Source organism: Eretmochelys imbricata, chromosome 3 (assembly GCF_965152235.1).
Source record: "Eretmochelys imbricata isolate rEreImb1 chromosome 3, rEreImb1.hap1, whole genome shotgun sequence".
Classification (NCBI taxonomy): Eukaryota; Metazoa; Chordata; order Testudines; family Cheloniidae; genus Eretmochelys; species Eretmochelys imbricata.
Window position 1 is genome coordinate 4,087,674 of NC_135574.1, and position 18,727 is coordinate 4,106,400.

The 18,727-nt window shown below is 51.9% G+C and overlaps 1 protein-coding gene across 1 annotated transcript in view; it reads right to left on the reverse strand.

Moving 5' to 3' along the window:
• The window catches only part of OTOF (otoferlin), a 202,552-nt gene extending 194,187 nt beyond the window's left edge, over positions 1–8,365 (reverse strand). The window contains exon 1 of the mRNA XM_077811483.1: positions 8,287–8,365. Within this exon, the coding sequence (XP_077667609.1) occupies positions 8,287–8,365 (79 nt within the window). The remainder of the gene's footprint in view (positions 1–8,286) is intronic.
• Positions 8,366–18,727: the final 10,362 nt, after the last annotated feature.

Here is an 18,727-nt window from a genome sequence, read left to right on the forward strand (position 1 = left end):
ACCACAGACTCCCCTGGGCAAGTCACTTAGTTTTTGTGCCGTGGCTTCTCATCAGTCACATGGGGACCCTGGCAGGGGTGGTGTGAGGATTGATACATTAAAGATTGTGGGGTGCTTGGGTACCATAGTAATGGCGGCCAGATAAGCACCTTGACAGATAGATATCAATGATAAACTCTCCTCATGCACCCCCATCAGAGCCAGACGCTGAAATGAACAACCGAGGGCAAAATTCAGCCCTGACGTGCTGGTGTATCGATTTGGGCCATGCTTGTGTCACATAACAGAAGAACAAGGGGACATCTGCTGAAATACCAGGGTGGCAAATTCAAAGCTGGTGGGAGAAAATATTTTTTTCACACAATGCACAATTAGCCGGTGGAAGTCATTGCCACTAGACAACACAGAGGCCAACAGCTAAGCAGGACTCAATAAAAGATGGATAACGAGCATGTCCAGTGATATTCTAGGAAATACTGAAACATAATCAAGAGTTAGGAAGGGCCATAAACCTTCCTGTTTAGGGAATAAACTGACCTCTAACCAAGACCCCCCCCCACACCCCGACAGGTTCTTTCATAACTTCTGACTGTGGGATTCTTTTTTATTCCTCTGAGACATCTGGTGCTGGCCACTGTCAGAGACAGGACATGGAGCTAGATGGACCCTGGGTCTGACCCAGTCTGGTACTTCCTTGTTCCTATGCTGTGTTCCAGACCATGCCAATAAAGCTATTGACACTGAATAACACCCTTCTCTCTCATCCTGAAAAGCCCATCCAGAATGGGCTAATGCAACCACCTCTGGGGTAGGACCCAGCACCGGTCACAGCTCATTAATAGGTGAGGAATGAAGAATGACCCTGCAGTTGAAATGACAATGGGAGGGGGACAGAATAAAATTGCTAGAGAGGTCCTACTAGGTCTGTTCCTTTCCTTCCCGAGCTGCTTTGATGCTCACATTAGTCCTGCCGGGGAGTGGGAATGGGGGGGAAGGGCTATTCATCACCTACTGCAAACAGCAATAATTAAATATTGGTCCCCTCCGAGCCGATGAATGGGGAGACGCCACGAAAGCCATCGGTGCTCCACAGAGACGGGGTTACGCTCGACCTGGGAAATGCAGATTTCAGCCGCCAGAGGCTCTCTCCATATTTCTCAGCAGCCTTGAACTGCTGTGGCCCAGTGCTCCCCCAGAACAGAGTGAACAAAGACCACCTGCCTCACGCTGGGAGGCCTGGACCATGCTGTGGTCGGGGGTTCTGCCTGATCTGCAGAGTGAACCCCTTGAATTGCCTTGGGGGGTCAGGCTGCCTGGTCATTTCTCAATAGCCCCATTGACATGCATGGAGCCAAAGGCACAAGATTCATAGATCCCAAGGCCAGACAGGACCCTTGTGATCACCTAGTCTGACCTCCAGGATAACACCGGCCACAGACCTTCCCCCAAATAATTCCTAGAGCATCTCTTCTAGGAAAACCATCCAATCTTGATTGAAACATTGGCCAGCAATGGAGAATCCACCACAAGCCTTGGGAACTTGTTCCGACGGTTAATTACCCTCCCGGTCACAAATGGATGGCTTATTTTAGCCTGACGTTGTCTAGCTTCAACTTCCAGCCAGGTTCCTGGCTTGATGGCTTGCCTGTCTGAACCAGCTGTGACGTTATTGACATAATCTGGGACCGTATAGATCAGCCTAGCCCATTAAGGACCATAAGCGACACAACTGACCCACTGAGAGAAGGCAGACACGCCTGGGGACTCAGCCAGGTGTGCAGGGACCTGCCTAGGGACCAAACTCTGAGGTGTTTCCAGGCCATGTGAGGGGCAGCTTGTCCCTGGGACACAGAAAGAGACGCCACATGGCAAGAGACTATAAAAAGCTACTGCAGCTCCTCCATCTGGTCTTCAATCCTGCTTCCGACCTCTGGAGGGACTTGGCTACCCTGAAGTTTTGAACCAAGGACTGAATGACCCCTCCCAGCTGGGGATGTTCTCCAGAGACTTGATCTGAACCTGCAGCTTATTCCATCCCTGCTACAGGCCTGAACCAAGCACTCTGCCATTGCTGTGTGTCATTGATTCCATTCAACCAACTCTAGCTCTCATCTCTATCTTTTCCTTTTATGAATAAACCTTTAGATTTTAGATTCTAAAGGATTATCAACAGCGTGATTTGTGGGTAAGATCTGATTTGTTTATTGACCTGGGTCTGGGGCTTGGTCCTTTGGGATCGAGAGAACCTTTTCTCTTTTACTGGGGTATTGCTTTTCATAACCATCTGTCCCCATAACGAGTGGCACTGGTGGGGATACTGGGAAACTGGAGTGTCTAAGGGAATTGCTTGTGTGACTTGTGGCTAGCCAGTGGGGTGAGACAAAAGTCTGCTCTGTTTGGCTTGTTTGGTTTGCCTTAGAGGTGGAAAAACCCCAGCCTTGGGCTGTAACTGCCCTGCTTAAAGCAATTTGTCCTGAATTGGCACTCTCAGATGGGTCCCACCAGAACCAGCCTCATTACACCAGCCTGACAGCGTAGGGAGATATAAATGCCAGTAGACCAGTAGGTGGGGAGGGTAGGAGAGAGTCACCCAAGGGAAGGGGGAGCTGATCTTGGTTAGTGTCTCTGGAATAAAAATAAGCGACCACCGGGGGGGCTCTATGGGATGGAAAAGGGAGGGCTCTCTGCATTGCAGGAGCCAATGCACGTGCCTTTATCATCAACCCCTGAAGAAGAAGAAAGCCACTCGTAGAGTGCGAGGTACCAGCCGATTGCAGCTGCCCAGAAGTGCTGTGTCGCTGGGTGACTTCAATGCAGTCTGCGTTTCCCAGCGGCCAGCACCAGCTACTTCAGAGGAAGGCACAATGCCTGCTGGCTGTGCTCAGTCCTCCTCTTATGGCACCTAGATCAGCTAGAAATCGATGAGCCTGCTACAGCCTGGGCTAATGGAGAGGTGTCTTTTAGCTTATGCAGTGGAGGTTCATGTGTTAAACCTCAGAGGTCCCAGGTTCAATCCCACCGGCCACCAACCGGGGTCAGTCAGTGTTACAAGTGGCAGCTCATCTGGGAGATCAACCGGGAAGTCTCTGAAGCTCGGGACCGCTTCCTCAGCTGGGGGACGTATGTAAGCCATGCCTGCTCGGTGTGGCGCTGTCCTCCTCTACTGGTGCCTAAACCAATGTTTGTTTCCTCTTTTTCTGCTCCGCGCTCTTTCCCTGGAGGGCGGCGAGTGGGGAGAGAAGCATGTCAACAAATGAAAAATTTCAATTAAAACCTAATTGAAAATTTTCACCTGATTGAAAAATGGAAAGATGCCGAAAACTGTGAACAAAAGAGCACGCTTTCTTTTTAACTTTTCTGCGGGGGCGGGAAATACGAGACCTGGTAGAAAGTTGTCCATCTAACCTTGTCTTTGATGGAAAATTGGGTTGTGAACCAAATGAAAGTTTCTGTGGAAAGTGTCCACTTTCCTCTGCAATTTCCAAGGTTTCATTATGAAAGAGAATTTTTTTTCTTTCAGTTTTTCAACAAAAAAATCAAAATTATCTCTGGAAAAATGCCCACCGGCTTGGATGTTTTTTGACCAGCACTACCCACCAGCCTGCTGTCGCATAATCACGTAGCCCTCTACTGACTCAAGGGGTCACAAGACTCAGGATTAGCACAATTGGCAGAGATGAGTGCAAGGGACAGAGGCTTTGGCCAAGATTGTCCAAGCTGGGTATGTAAAGAAATGAACTTTCAGAGGCACTGAGGTTCCACAATCACCAGACAGCTGCCGGTGCTCACTCAGCCTCTCAGAAAACCAGCCCACTTATTTAGGTTAAAAACCTTGGCTTTGTCTTCTTGAGGCCAAGGTCCCAAGATCAGTCCCCAGGGCTGCCTCTGTGCAAAACATGAGCCATTTTGGCCACGTGTGTGGCCATGGGTTTGATCTAATAGGAGTACTTCTGTGTTCCTGAAGATTACTAAGGACTGCTGACACCTACCGTAGGTGTCCGGACACCACTGTGATGAACAAATCCCTAGCTAGGGCGGAAGACAGATTAGTCAGATGGAGCGCTCCATGGGTCCAAAGGTCATTTCTGAAGCAGCTTGGTGTGAAGAACAGCAATAACTTTGGTCCCTGTTCCGTGCAGCAGTAATTCAGGAAGGAAATTCCATTTGTGGCGTTTCTGGTGACATCTACTGGAGGATTGGGACTCCCGCAATCTGGGGGCGCTGTATTCCTCTGCACAAGGGGTACAAGGGGGACCTGGTGGCCTGTGTAGTTACTTTGTGTTGATCTATCTAGGCACTTGTACAGCCTCCATCCCCTTAGCTTGTGAGAGTGCATGCCAAGCGGGCCGTGCATAAGGCGTCCCATGGCGACGTCCCATGGGACCCTTCTTAATATGAGGTGGTGGTCTGGCCATTAGAGCTTGTAAAGAGCTTTGAGCCCTTCGCTGGAGAGACGAGCAAAGGGGCTGCTGTTCTCACCACTCAGGGGGATTCACTCCTGGGGATTCACAATGGAGCTAAGCACCGAATGGAAGTTATTGCATCCGTGTAGTGCGCTGGCAGGGGTCTGTGCAGCGTTGCCAGCCTCGCGATTTTATTGCAAGTCTCGCAATCCCTGGCCTTTTTCTTAAAGCTCCAGGCTCCTGGAGGCCCCCGATGAAGCGAGAATCTTAGCGTTCAGTTAAAAAAAAGAGGTGAAGTTTCAAAACGTGACCTGTCCGTGACCTAGAGGCTCAGAAGGCAAAGCGGAAGAACTCCCCTATTGATTATTTTTAAAAATGGCATGAACTAAACCAGGCTCAGGGGGCCTGACTCATGATTCAGTCCTGTCCGGATCTGGTCACCCCTGGCTCTGGCAGTCACTGATACTCCCAGGCTACGTCTACACTACGAGCGCGGGGGGGGGGGGATTCCCCTACCCGTGTGCACAGGCTGGCATGCCCTCTCACTGAGCGAGTGCCAATGTGAATAGGGGTGTAGCCATGGCAGCGGCGGTGGCATGGCTTAGCCGTGTCGATCACGTACCCACCGTGTCGGGCGGGTTTGCGCTCAGCATGGCTAAGCCGTGGCTCCGCGGCCAATCGCCGGGCGACCGCAGCTACGCTGCCTTTACACTCACCTAGCTCCACGACAGCGACTGCGAGTATGTGCGTGCGAGCGGGGGAATCGCGCCCCTCGCGTGGAGCGTAGACGCAGCCCAAGAGCACCGCACGGAGACGTTCAGTCACGAGGATTTTGCATTCTTTGGCCAGGCGGAAGGAGGAGCCCTGCTACACGCTGGTGACCCCCGTTATGTTCGCACCAGCGCCTGGCCCCCAATAAACAATGGGCCTCTGACTGCTGACAACACTGCATGCCAAAATCACACCCAGTCCTGCCCGGGAACCTCTGGGGTCCTGGCACTTCACAGCCAGGTCTGAATGGAAGTACAACCACAAAGCTCGCTCCGTGATACCCGGCTGGAGCTCCTGTCTATCGGCACGCAGCTGAGTGAGTGACACCAGAGAAACTGCACTGCTGGGATGAATCCAGCAGACACAGAGACTCCCTGGAAGAGGACAGTCCGCAGAGCTGGGAGTAAGGGATTGAGCAGGATAGGATGAGCAGGGGGACTGCAGGTCAGAATCAAGGGCCATTGGCAGAGCCATGGAGGGCAGGCCTGGGATAGCAGGGGGCTGTGGATCAGGATTCAGGGGTAGAGGCAGAGCTGGGGGGCTGCGCCCAGGGCTGGGATAATGGGGGCATGTGGGTCGAGACTGAGGGGCAGTGGCAGAGCTGGGGAGGGTGAGCTTTCGGGAGCCGCCCAAGGAAAGCGCCGAACCCTGACCACCTCCTGCACCCCACCCCCCGACCCAGCCTAGAGCCTGCACTGCCTCCCGCACCCAAACCCACTCCCAGAGCCCGACCCCTCACCTCCTCCCACACCCAAACTCCCCCCACCAGAGCCTGCACCCCTCTCATCTTCCCACACCCAAACTCCCTTCCAGAGCCCGAGCCCCCTCCCACACCCAAACTCCCTCCTCCAGAGCCTGCACCCCTCACCCCCTCCTGCACCCAAACTCCCTCCCAGAGCCCAACCCCCCCCACACCCAAACTCCCTCCCAGAGCTCGACCCCCTCCCACACCCAAACTCCCTCCCAGAGCCTGCACCCCTCACTCCCTCACGCACCCCAACCCCCTGCCCCAGCCTGGTGAAAGTGAGTGAGGGTGGGGGAGAGCAAGCAACGGGGGGGCAGGGGGTGGAGTGAACAGAGGGCGGGGCCTCAGAGAAGGGGCGGGACAGGGCTGTGGCCGCAGGGAAGGGGCAGGGCAGTAAGCTGGGCAAGGGTCTTTGGGTTTGCGCGATTAGCCAGTTGGCACCCTACCGGGCGGGCACGTGGAAGCCCTGGCCGTGCTGGAAAAGCGCGCCCAGAAGCGCAGCCGGCAGCTCGCTGGGCACCAGCCAGTGCAGGTACGGCACCTGGCAGGTGCGTCCGTGCGAGCGCGGCTTGTGCGTGAGTGGGGGCCCCACTGACTGTTCTGCCCTGGGGCCTGGAACTGCTGTCGCGGGCCTGGTTAAATGACATGGTGCTGAAAACGCCGGTGCCCCGTCTACACTATAGCTGCACTGCTCGAGCTGCACTGGGACAGAAAAGCACTTACCACTGACCCCAGGATTCCCGACCCCCAGTCCTGTAATCTAGCCACCACACCGCCGCTGTGCAGAAGGCAGCACTAGATATTTCTTTGCGCTGTTCCCTGCTGGAGTTACAACGGAGCGGAGTAGTGCTCCTCGCTTACACCGTTATCCATCGTTACAGTTAGAATCCCCTTCCCCTTGCCTCCACAAGGCTGCCGGCTACTACGTGAGCCGTCCTCTGGGCCCAGAGCGGGGTGCCAGTCCAGTGGTGCTGGTAATATGCTCCCCTAAACGAATTCAGCGCTCCCCATGAAGGGTTTTGTGCATCTCCTTCCGGAGGATAGAATTCCTAGCGGGCGAAAGAGCGACTATGAATGAGGCCAGGAGAAAGCACTGTTGTGGGAATAAAAGCAGCAGCCCTGGATAAAGTCAGATTCCCGGCAGGATCGAGGATCCACAACACATTCAGCCAATTTCATAACCCTGAGCCATTAACTTTTGTGTGGGGTGGGGAGGGGCTGTGCCGTGATCAGACTACCTGGCTTAAAACCTTAAGACTCCATGAAGCGACTGGGTCAAATCCTGGCCGACCTGACTCAGCGCTGGCCCTTTCCAAAGTCCGGCACTTCCACCCATTTCCACGCGGTTTGCTGCCTTTTTGCCATCCCGGTTCCACGGCCTATTTTGCCAGAACAGGAGTTTGTCCTGGGTTTCTCTGGCAAACCTGCTCTCTGTGCGGTGGCTGCTCTCCTACCCCAAAGGGGGTTACGCTTCAGCGGCTGGGTGCCCCACGGTGGGTACGATGCCGAGGGGTCCCTGGGGTTGGAAGGTGCTATCGAAACACCTCACACCGTTAATCGGTGCACAACCCCCTTCAAGAAACTAGCGAGAGACTCGGGGTTACAGACTGGAAAGTGACCTGATGTGACAATAAGGACAGAAGTCAAGCGAGGCACAGTCGTGGGTCAGGATCCGACACTTTGCCCGTCTTTGGCATTGTGTTAGCCCCTCCAGGGCAAGGGAGCTGCTGTGGCCTGAGCATTAGATCTGACCCCTGCCCTAGGAAGATGTCAGTGGTCCATAGGGCCACACCAGCAGGTTCCAAACTTTACTGGCTCGCGCGCCCCCTTTGCTGTGGCGTGAATGGAGGGCACATGGAGCTCACATGCCAGGACCCCTGGGTGACTCCGCACCCTCCTCTGAGCACAGACCCCGAAGGTGGGTCTCTCCACCACCTGTCTCAGAGCTGGTGGCGGTCCCCATTTCGCAGATGGGGGACACAGAAGCTGGAAGAGCTGCGACGAGACTGGGGGGGCCCCGCTCCCAGCCGGGGCCGCTGGCCACCGGGCCACCACGACCACGCGCCAAGCTGTGTGGGGTGATCCACAGGCAGGGCAGATGGTCCAAAGCCCGGAGCCCATGGGGCAGGTGACTCTGGCTCTCCCTGTGGAAATACCCTGGGGCTGTTGGACGGGGGGGCACGAGAAGGCAGCCAAAGGGGGCTGAATCTGCAGCGTCCTCATGGTGGGGGGGACACTAGCCCCGGCCACAGAGCCCAGCTCAGCCCCGGGCCACGCGGGACCCCGAGCCCAGCGGCCCCAGCCTCTCCCCTGCCCCCAGCAGCCCCCAGCCCCGCGGAGAACTTTTCCTCCCCAGCGGCTCCCTACCTCTGAACGCCGCCTTGGCGAGCCGGTCCCCCTTGCCCCGCAGCTCGGTCACCGCCTTGAGGCGCACGAGCAGCGCCATGGTGCGCCCTGGGCGAGCCCTGCGCCGCCGGAGCGCAGCCTGCGCGCCCGCCTCTCCTCCCCTGGCCGGCGCCGAGGAGCGCGGCGGGGGCGCTGGGAGCAGCCGGTCAATTATTCAGGAGCTGCCCGCGCCGCGCTCCGTGGCCGGCCGTGCGCTCCTCTCCTGCGCCCCATCGCTCCAGCCGGCCCCCAGCGGGCGGGCGCCGCGCCGCCTTCCACGCCCTGCCAGGCAGCCGCTCCACTGCTTAGCTGCGGCAGGGAGGGGCGCCTTTCCCGGACTCCTGGGTCCCTGGCCTGGGGCCAGCGGGGTCCCATTCCCTGCCCTGCCCCAGGTTCCCTGCGTGACCTGCAGGAGCCAGGCTAGGGGTTTGCACCCGCCCCCGAAAAATAGCTTTGAAGTTGCACCTCTCAGGCCTGCTGGGCAATTCCCCACCCACAGGAGGGGGCTCCTGGCACTGCCCTGCCTCAGGGGGCGGGGGAGGATAAACGCCTGAGAGCCTGGGACGTGCTTCGAGATCTCCCGGTGAAAAGTTCTCTGCGAGAGCCAGGTCTTGGCATTACCCATGTCACAGAAGCTAGGGAAGGGAAGGCTGGGTGAGGTCTCACCTCCTCGGGCTCCCTGCCTGCACTGTCCGGTGTTGTGTGTTTAAAAGGGGAAGATGCTATTTCAGTGGGAAGTCAGCACATACAACTTTGCACGTTCATCTCTCTCTGCTTTCCAGTGCCCAGACATGACGGGACCCACAACATCCCAGGGACAGGACAAGGAATCTTCATTCCTTGACAGAGGGGGAAACTGAGGCACGGAACTGTTAACTGACTTTCCCAAAGACACACAGGGAATCAATATCCAAGCTAGGAGTAGTCTCCATTTCCCTGTCCATGCAATCGACCCAACCCATGGGCGCTCAGCTGGGTTTCAACCTGAGGCCTTCAACACTGCAGCACACATTTCTGTCACTTGAGTTAAACAAGTAGCCCCATCAGCAGGCTGCAGCAGTAGGCTGTTATCCTGTAGGCAACCAGCCAGGGAAAGGGGACAACACACACGCTGGCACCAGCTTGGATTACACCAGTCACAAGAGGGGCACATTCATACAGTTTATAAACGTGTCATCTGAGCCATAGATCAACATGGGATTTTGCCACCCGCCCCCATTGCCTTTTCCCCACAGCAGCTGGACCTGCATCAAAGCCCCAGCACCAAACCATCGCAAACATGGAGGCAGTTTAATGTCAGAGCCAAACTCTCTGGTCCAGGCTGTTCTCTGTAACACACCCTCCCTCCCCATCCCTCTGAGATGGGATCCTGTCCCCTCAAATCCACAGCCACGCTGCCGCCTGCTGCCCTGGGGCCTCTGCTATTCCTCTGGGGTTTATTGAGCCTCCCCCTCTGTCCCCCTTTCTGACTAAAGAGCGGGCAGGCTGCACCGAGGAGCACATGCCTGTCCCAGCTCCGTGGCCCAGTCTGTTCCTTGGTCTCCTCTTCCCTTTCATGTGTTGTGATTCCTATTAGCAAAGCACTTACAAGCCCCAGTCACAGACCAGGACCTCCCTGTGCTGGGCACTGCGCACAGAACAAACACAGCCCCCAGACGGAGCTGCCGCCCTGCACCCAGAACGAACTGCCTTTGCTTCTGAAGGAAATTTCAAAGCCAAAATGGAAGACCCACAATTTATAGAACAAGCCCCACCCACAGGCAAGGGTCTGCCAATTGTTGGAGAGGAAGGTGGAGCTAAGTCCCTCCTGCATATATAGGGTGACCATATTTCCCTATGCTGAGTACAGGACACCTGGTAAAATTGCTCGTATTCAAGTGAATTCAGTGGCAATCAATCAGACCTATGCAGTCCAAACATTCAAATTAACATCAAGGTGACTGAGCCCCTGTTATAAAGAAATACTGCGTAGTTGGATTCTTTTTATTTACCTTCTTACCTTTAAGGTTTTAGGGTTCAGAGTAGCAGCTGTGTTAGTCTGTATCCGTAAAAAGAACAGGAGGACTTGTGACACCATAGAGACTAACAAATTTATTAGAGCATAAGCTTTCGTGAGCAGCTGTAGCTCATGAAAGCTTATGCTCTAATAAATTTGTTAGTCTCTAAGGTGCCACAAGTACTCCTGTTCTTTTTAAGGTTTTAGGGTTCACACAGGGAGGGGGTGACACACAGGGGACGAGGTTACACACACACTCCCGTACCCCTTTCTCACACTGGAGGGTGACTGAGTGACCGACCCAACCCTCCTTGCCTGGCGCTCTCTGCCCTCCATGCCTGGCTGGGCCCCCAGGACGGACCCGCCTCTCCTGGTACCTGGGGCTGCATCTCCCCGAGGCAACACATGGGAGGGAGCATGCAGGATCACTGCCAGGGTTCACACCAGAATGTGGCCAGCAGTAGCCTTTTGGCGCTGTGCAGGAGGGAAAAGGACAGGATCTGCTAACACCTCCAGGCTGCTGCCGGCCACCAACATAACCGAGCTGCCTCCTGTGCCCCGGGCTACAGCGCGGGCAGGAAGGGGTTAAGCCCTAAGGACGCATTGTGCACCAGGGCCCAGGGAACCCGACTGCAGGGGCTTCAGTGAACCCAGCCAGAGAAGTGGCTCAGCATGGGAGGGTGCCTAGGGGATGGAGCAGCCCCTCGCTTGCTGGGGCAGGACCCAGGGCAGGGGCAGGGGGACTGGGGAAGAGGGTGCTAAGCCCCTGCTGGGGGTCTGTTGTGAAGCCTGCTGGATCGGGGCACAAACAGGCTGGAAATCACTTCTCCCCCTCCCCCCACCACTCCAGAGCTTAGCTTAGCTGAGGGGCAGAGAGGCTTCCCCATGCCAATGCTGTACAGGGCTTTGGCATATGCAGGGCTCGGCTCCTCTTGGCCAGCACCCCGGCTCAGAGGGTCTTGGGCTTTCCCAAGGCACCAGCCCAGCCAGAGGCACTGGGGTAAGGAAGGAGCCTCCCGGCCAGGCTGTTGGTGAGCTGAGTGCTCTGACCAGGGGCTGCTTCTCCACACAGTGCTGGGAGCAGGATGCACCCTGCTGGATGGGGGGGAGGGGGGGAGATATGGAGGAGCAGCGGGGCTGGGGGCATAAAGGGGCACAGAAGGGAGAGGACAGCGAGAGGGGAAGCACGTAAAGGGCCGATGGATGGGTAACAGAATCATAAAATATCAGGGTTGGAAGAGTCCTCCAGAGGTCATCTAGTCCAACTCCTGCTCAAAGCAGGACCAACCCCAACTAAATCATCCCAGCCAGGGCTTTGTCAAGCCGGGCCTTAAAAACCTCTAAGGAAAGAGATCCCACCCCCTCCCTAGGGAACCCATTCCCATGCTTCATCACCCTCCTAGTGTAAAAGTTTTTCCTAATATCCAACCTAGACCTCCCCCACTGCAACTTGAGACCATTACTCCTTGTCCTGTCCTCTTCTACCACTGAGAATAGTCTAGAACCATCCTCTCTGGAACCACCTCTCAGGTAGTTGAAAGCAGCTATCAAATCCCCCCTCATTCTTCTCTTCTGCAGCCTAAACAATCCCAGGTCCCTCAGCCTCTCCTCATATGTCAGCGACGACACGTAACGGGGCCGCCGCCTGGCGCCTGCCCACACACACCCGCCTCTGCAGTCAGTACGCGGTCAGCGCTGGCTGGAAACGGGATGGGAGGCAGGCCCCCGCTGACCAAGAGCTGGAACACCGCAGAGGCTGTGCTGATGGACCGGCCTGGGGAGCGGCCGGCCTGGCACGCAGCATCTTCGGCCTGCCACTAGCCTTGCACACCCACCCCCATTGTCGGCCACTGGATCCCCGCTCCCTCACCGCTGGCAGGTGAGCGGCTGGCGAGCAGGGACCTGGCCAGCAGCAGGACCTGCCACTACTGATGAGGGTGGGGACAGAAAATAGGGGACAATTTGCCCGTTTTAAAGAAAAAGTCGGGACACCTGCAGGACATCTGGTCACCCTATGCATATATACAGCTGGTGAAACGTCCTTGGGCTGAATTTCAGAAAGAACAGGTTTCCCTCGCTTTATTCACAATGCACTCCAAATTTCCTCCCTTGGGCTGTTTCCCCTCATTCTCCAGTGCCACAAAGCATGTCACCAAGTCCTTGTCTAAGCGGCCAGGAACACAGCTGTGTCCTAACCACGTGATAGAACATATTTTAGCTTTGCTTCTGTAGACCTGACCAAACTGTTATACCCATGGCAAAGGAATGATGTTAATTGCCACTCTGAGGGCTAGTCTGCCTGGGGAAACTGACCAGCAGAACTGCAGCAGTATAATTAGACGGCTATGTCTTTGCCAGTATATCTGCCCACGGGGAGACTATTCCAGAATAAAAATGGTTTTTATTCCAGTTTAATTACTCCTCTTACACCGGCATAGCTAGAGCCATACAGTTATACCCCTGCAGTTCTGCCAGTCAGCTCCCCTGTGGAGATGAGCCCTAACTAAAAGAGAAGATGGATTTTGCTGCAGAATCGCTATATGCAAGAAGACACCTGGAGAGAGAGATCGTAGCTAGAGCACTCCTGATATATTAGATCTCTTTTTTTAATATCTTCTCACCTATTTGAAATAACAAATAGTCTTGCTTTGGAAGTATCTTTGCTCACATGACAGATACGTAATAATCATGGTGTATTTGAGCAATGTAACTGCCCCTATGTACCTTTTGCTTTCTGTGTGCTGCATCTTTAAATCTGAGGTCTACCAAAGACGGGCAGGCATAGTGGGAGTTAGGGGCCTAAATATCTTTGAGGGTGCCATTGTGTTCAGTTTGGTGCAGACTGCCCTGGGCCTCAGGAGACACATATACTGTCCTCTCTCCTGGAGACTTTACTTCTGTTCTTTCTTGTTTTCTTTTAGCTCAGATAAATCAATTTCCACTGAGAATATAAGGCTGCTGCTGCTATGTGGGAAAATGTGACGAGATTGTATATGTAAGGGCTTGCTGTCAGCCTGCTTATGTCTCTGAAATTATAAATTTCCCTCACCTGCTGTTCGGACAATTCCCAGAAGTGTGATGCACTAAGCTAGCCCAGGAGAGCCCTTTGTATTCTCAGATCGAGACAGGCAGGGACAAAACCCTCATAGATATACAACAGAACACAGGAAATAAGGCATCCTTCTCAATCTGTTCCCATCCACTTCTATCAGAGGGCTTTGATTCTTGTCATTCTGCCAAAGAAAAAAATCATTAAACTCAGTCATAAGTACATGTAAGTGAACTAACTTTGGATTAATACTGTGTCATTTTCTATTAGGTTCATAATTATATCCTGGCAGCACTGCCAAAGTAAGAAAAGATTTTCTAACGTAGGAGAGAAGGGTGATAGTATGTATGCCAGACTTCTGCTTGCTGTGTATTCGGTCAGTGAGTGTTACACAGGATGGACCTGTATAACTGGATGGCACAACAGGCCCTGTTCTGCTAAAGATAATTCTGGCCTTATGCAGGGTGTGTCTTCACTGCGGTAAAAAAATCCACGGCACTGAATCTCAGAGCCGGTCAGCTGACCGGGGCTTGCAGAGCTCAGGCTGGGGGCTAAGAGCAGCAGTGTAGATGTTTGGGCTGGGGCTGGCGCCTGGGCTTTGAGACCTTCCACGCCCCTGGACTTGAACGTCTACACTGCAATTTTATAGCCCAACAGCCCTGTGAGCCTGAGCCAGCTGCCCCAGTCTTTTTAACCCCTCCTCATACAGAAGCAGTTCCATAGAATCATAGATTCATAGAATCATAGAATCATAGAATATCAGGGTTGGAAGGGACCCCAGAAGGTCATCTAGTCCAACCCCCTGCTCGAAGCAGGACCAATTCCCAGTTAAATCATCCCAGCCAGGGCTTTGTCAAGCCTGACCTTAAAAACCTCTAAGGAAGGAGATTCCACCACCTCCCTAGGTAACGCATTCCAGTGTTTCACCACCCTCATAGTGAAAAAGTTTTTCCTAATACCCCTAGTCAATTGGTGGCTGAACTTTGTGACTTTGTCCTCACCCATAACTATTTCACATTTGGGGACAATGTATACCTTCAGATCAGCGGCATTGCTATGGGTACCCGCATGGCCCCACAGTATGCCAACGTTTTTATGGCTGACTTAGAACAACGCTTCCTCAGCTCTCGTCCCCTAACGCCCCTACTCTACTTGCGCTACATTGATGACATCTTCATCATCTGGACCCATGGAAACGAAGCCCTGGAGGAATTCCACCATGATTTCAACAATTTCCATCCCACCATCAACCTCAGCCTGGACTAGTCCACACAAGAGATCCACTTCCTGGACACTACGGTGCTAATAAGCAATGGTCACATAAACACCACCCTATACCGGAAACCTACTGACTGCTATTCCTACCTACATGCCTCCAGCTTTCATCCAGATCACACCACACGATCCATTGTCTACAGCCAAGCTCTGCGATACAACCGCATTTGCTCCAACCCCTCAGACAGAGACAAACACCTACAAGATCTCTATCAAGCATTCTTACAACTACAATACCCACCTGCTGAAGTGAAGAAACAGATTGATAGAGCCAGAAGAGTTCCCAGAAGTCACCTACTACAGGACAGGCCCAACAAAGAAAATAACAGAACGCCACTAGCCGTCACCTTCAGCCCCCAACTAAAACCTCTCCAACGCATTACCAAGGATCTACAACCTATCCTGAAGATGACCCATCACTCTCACAGATCTTGGGAGACAGGCCAGTCCTTGCTTACAGACAGCCCCCCAACCTGAAGCAAATACTCACCAGCAACCACACACCACACAACAGAACCACTAACCCAGGAAACTATCCTTGCAACAAAGCCCGTTGCCAACTGTGTCCACATATCTATTCAGGGGACACCATCATAGGGCCTAATAACATCAGCCACACTATCAGAGGCTCATTCACGTGCACATCTACCAATGTGATCTATGCCATCATGGGCCAGCAATGCCCCTCTGCCATGTACATTGGTCAAGCTGGACAATCTCTACGTAAAAGAATAAATGGACACAAATCAGATGTCAAGAATCATAACATTCAGAAACCAGTCGGAGAACACTTCAATCTCTCTGGTCACTCGTTTAGAGACCTAAAAGTTGCAATTCTTCAACAAAAAAACTTCAAAAACAGACTCTAATGAGAGACTGCTGAATTGGAATTAATTTGCAAACTGAATACAATTAACTTAAGCTTGAATAAAGACTGGGAGTGGATGGGTCATTACACAAAGTAAAACTATATCCCCATGTTTATTCCCCCCACCCCTACCCCCACAGTTCCTCAGACGTTCTTGTCAACTGCTGGAAATGGCCAACCTTGATTATCACTACAAAAGGTTCCCCCCAACCCCCTGCACTCGTTCTGGTAATAGCTCACCTTAAGTGATCACTCTGGTTACAGTGTGTATGGTAACACCCATTGTTTCATGTTCTCTGTGTATATAAATCTCCCCACTGTATTTTCCACTGAATGCATCCGATGAAGTGAGCTGTAGTTCAGGAAAGCTTATGCTCAAATAAATTTGTTAGTCTCTAAGGTGCCACAAGTCCTCCTTTTCTTTTTGCAAATACAGACTAACACGGCTGCTACTCTGAAACAGGAAATAAACGGTGGATTTTCCTCACGATGAAGTGAGCTCATGAAAGCTTATGCTCAAATAAATTTGTTATTTATTCTCTTTATTCTCTAAGTGCCACAAGTACTCCTGTTCTTCTAGTCAATTGGGTTGCCCATCGCTGTACTTTTCCCAAGTCTAATATATCTCTTTTGAGATGAGGTGACCAGTTTTGCACGCAGTATTCAGGAATAGGGCATACCATGGATTTATATAGTGACAATATGATATTTTCTCTTTTATTATCCATCCCTTTCCTAATGGTTCCGAACATTCTGTTCTCTTTTTGACTGCTGCTGCACATTGAGTGGATGTTTGCAGAGAACTATCCACAATAACTCCAAGATCTCTTTCTTGAGTGGGAACAACTAATTTAGACCCCATCAGTTTGTATGTATGGTTGGGATTATATTTTCCAGTTTGCATTACTTGGCATTTATCAACGTTGAATTTCTTCTGCCATTTTTGTTGCTTCGTCACCAGGTTTTGTGGGGTCCCTTTATAGCTCTTCACAGTCTGCTTTGGACTTAACTATCTTGAGTAATTTTGTATCATCTGCAAACATTGCCACCTCAGATCATTCATGAATATGCTGAACAACACTGGTCCCAGTACAGATCCCTGGGGGACAACACTGTGTACCTCTCTCCACTGTGAAAACTGACCATTTAGCCCTATCTTTTGTTTCCTGTCTTTTCTGCCTACTTTGCTTAAGAGTCTTTCGCAAGGGACCTTGTCAAAGCCTTTCTGAAAGTCCAAGTACACTGTATCCATTGGATCTCCTTCGTCCACATGTTTGTTGACCCCCTCAAAGTATTCTAATAGATCAGTGAGGTGTGATTTCCCTTTACAAAAGCCATGTTGACTCTTTCCCAACATATCGTGTTCATCTGTATGTCTAATAATTCTGTTCTTTACTGTAATTTCAATCTGTTTGATCCTTTGTTCCTTTGATCATCTCTGATCAGCCTCAATCAGCCTTGTGATCACCCTCCCCCTGTGTGATTAATGACGGAGTAGGGCTGACCTACGAAGGAAGGCCTTAAAAACCAGAGGCTAAGCAACCAAGGGGAGCTAGGGAACAGGGGAGTTTGAGAGAGGGAGTATGTGGGAGGGAGATATAATTAAATCGCTATGGTTAGGAAGGGCCACATCACCAGTGCCAACACTGTGCCTGTCTCCTTCACCTGCACTTGTAACCAGACAGAGAACCTAATCATGGATGCCTCTACCCAGATCCTGGTGTGGATTTGCGGAGACTGTGGCCTGCATTTGCCACTCTCAGAAAGCCAGGCTGGGAGGACCATCTAGTGTGCGAGGTACCTGTTGGTGGAATCTCTCAGGAAGCAGATGGGAGAGCTACAGGAGGAGGTGGCCATACAAAATGGAAAATGACTGCCTAGGAAGGAGTACTGCGGAAAGGGATCTGGGGGTCATAGTGGACCACAAAACTAAATATGAGTCAACAGTGTAATGCTGTTGCAAAAAAACCAGACATCATTCTGGGATGTATTAGCAGGAGTGTTGTAAGCAAGACACGAGAAGTAATTCTTCTGCTCTACTCTGTGCTGATTAGGCCTCAACTGGAGTATTGTGTCCAGTTCTGGGTGCCACATTTCAGGAAAGATGTGGACAAATTGGAGGAAGTCCAGAGAAGAGCAACAAAAATGATTAAAGGTCTAGAAAACATTACCTACGAGGGATGACTGAAAAAATTGGGTTTGTTCAGTCTGGAGAAGAGAAGACTGAGAGGAGACATGTTAACAGTTTTCAAGTACATAAAAGGTTGTTACAAGGAGGAGGGAGAAAAATTGGTCTTCTTAACCTCCGAGGAGAGGAGAAGAAGCAATGGGCTTAAATTGCAGCAAGGACAGTTTAGGTTGGACATTAGGAAAAAATTCCTAACTGTCAGGGTGGTTAAGCACTGGAATAAATTGCCTAGGGAGGTTGTGGAATCTCCATCATTGGGGATTTTTAAAAGCTGGTTGGACAAACACCTGTCAGGGATGGTCTAGATAATACTTAGTCCTGCCTTGAGTGCAGGGGACTGGACTAGATGACCTCTCGAGTTCCCTTCCAGTTCTATGATTCTATGAATTTGCCTGGTACTGAAGTTAGGCTTACTGGCCTGTAATTGCTAAGATCACCTCTGGAGCCCATTTTAAAAATTGGCGTCACATTAGCTATCCTCCAGTCATCTGGTACAGAGGCTGGTTTAAGCAATAGGTTACATCCCACATTTAGTAGTTCTGCAATTTCATATTTGAGTTCCTTCAAAACTCTCGGGTGAATACCATCTGGTCCTGGTGACTTATTACTGTTTAATTGATCAATGTCTTCCAAAATTTCCTCTATCATCACCTCAATCTGGGGCAGTTCCTTAGATTTGTCACCTAAAAAGAATGGCTCAGGTTTGGGATTCTCCCTCGCATCCTCTGCAGTGAAGAGTAATGCAAAGAATTTGTTTAACTTCAACCTTGTCTTCCTTGAAGGCTCCTGTAGCTCCCCAATCATTCAGTGGCCCCACTGTTTGTTTGTGACTGCTTCTGACTTACTTCAAAAAAATTTTTGCTGTTACTGTTTGTGTCTTTTGCTAGCTTCTCTTCAAATTCTTTTTTGGCCTGCTTAATTATACTTTTACACTTGACTAGACAGAATTTGTGTTCCTTTCTATTTTCCTCAGTAGGATTTCACTTCCAAAATTTAAAAGATTTTTTTTTTTTTGGCCTCTAACTGCCTATTTTACTCTGTTGTTTA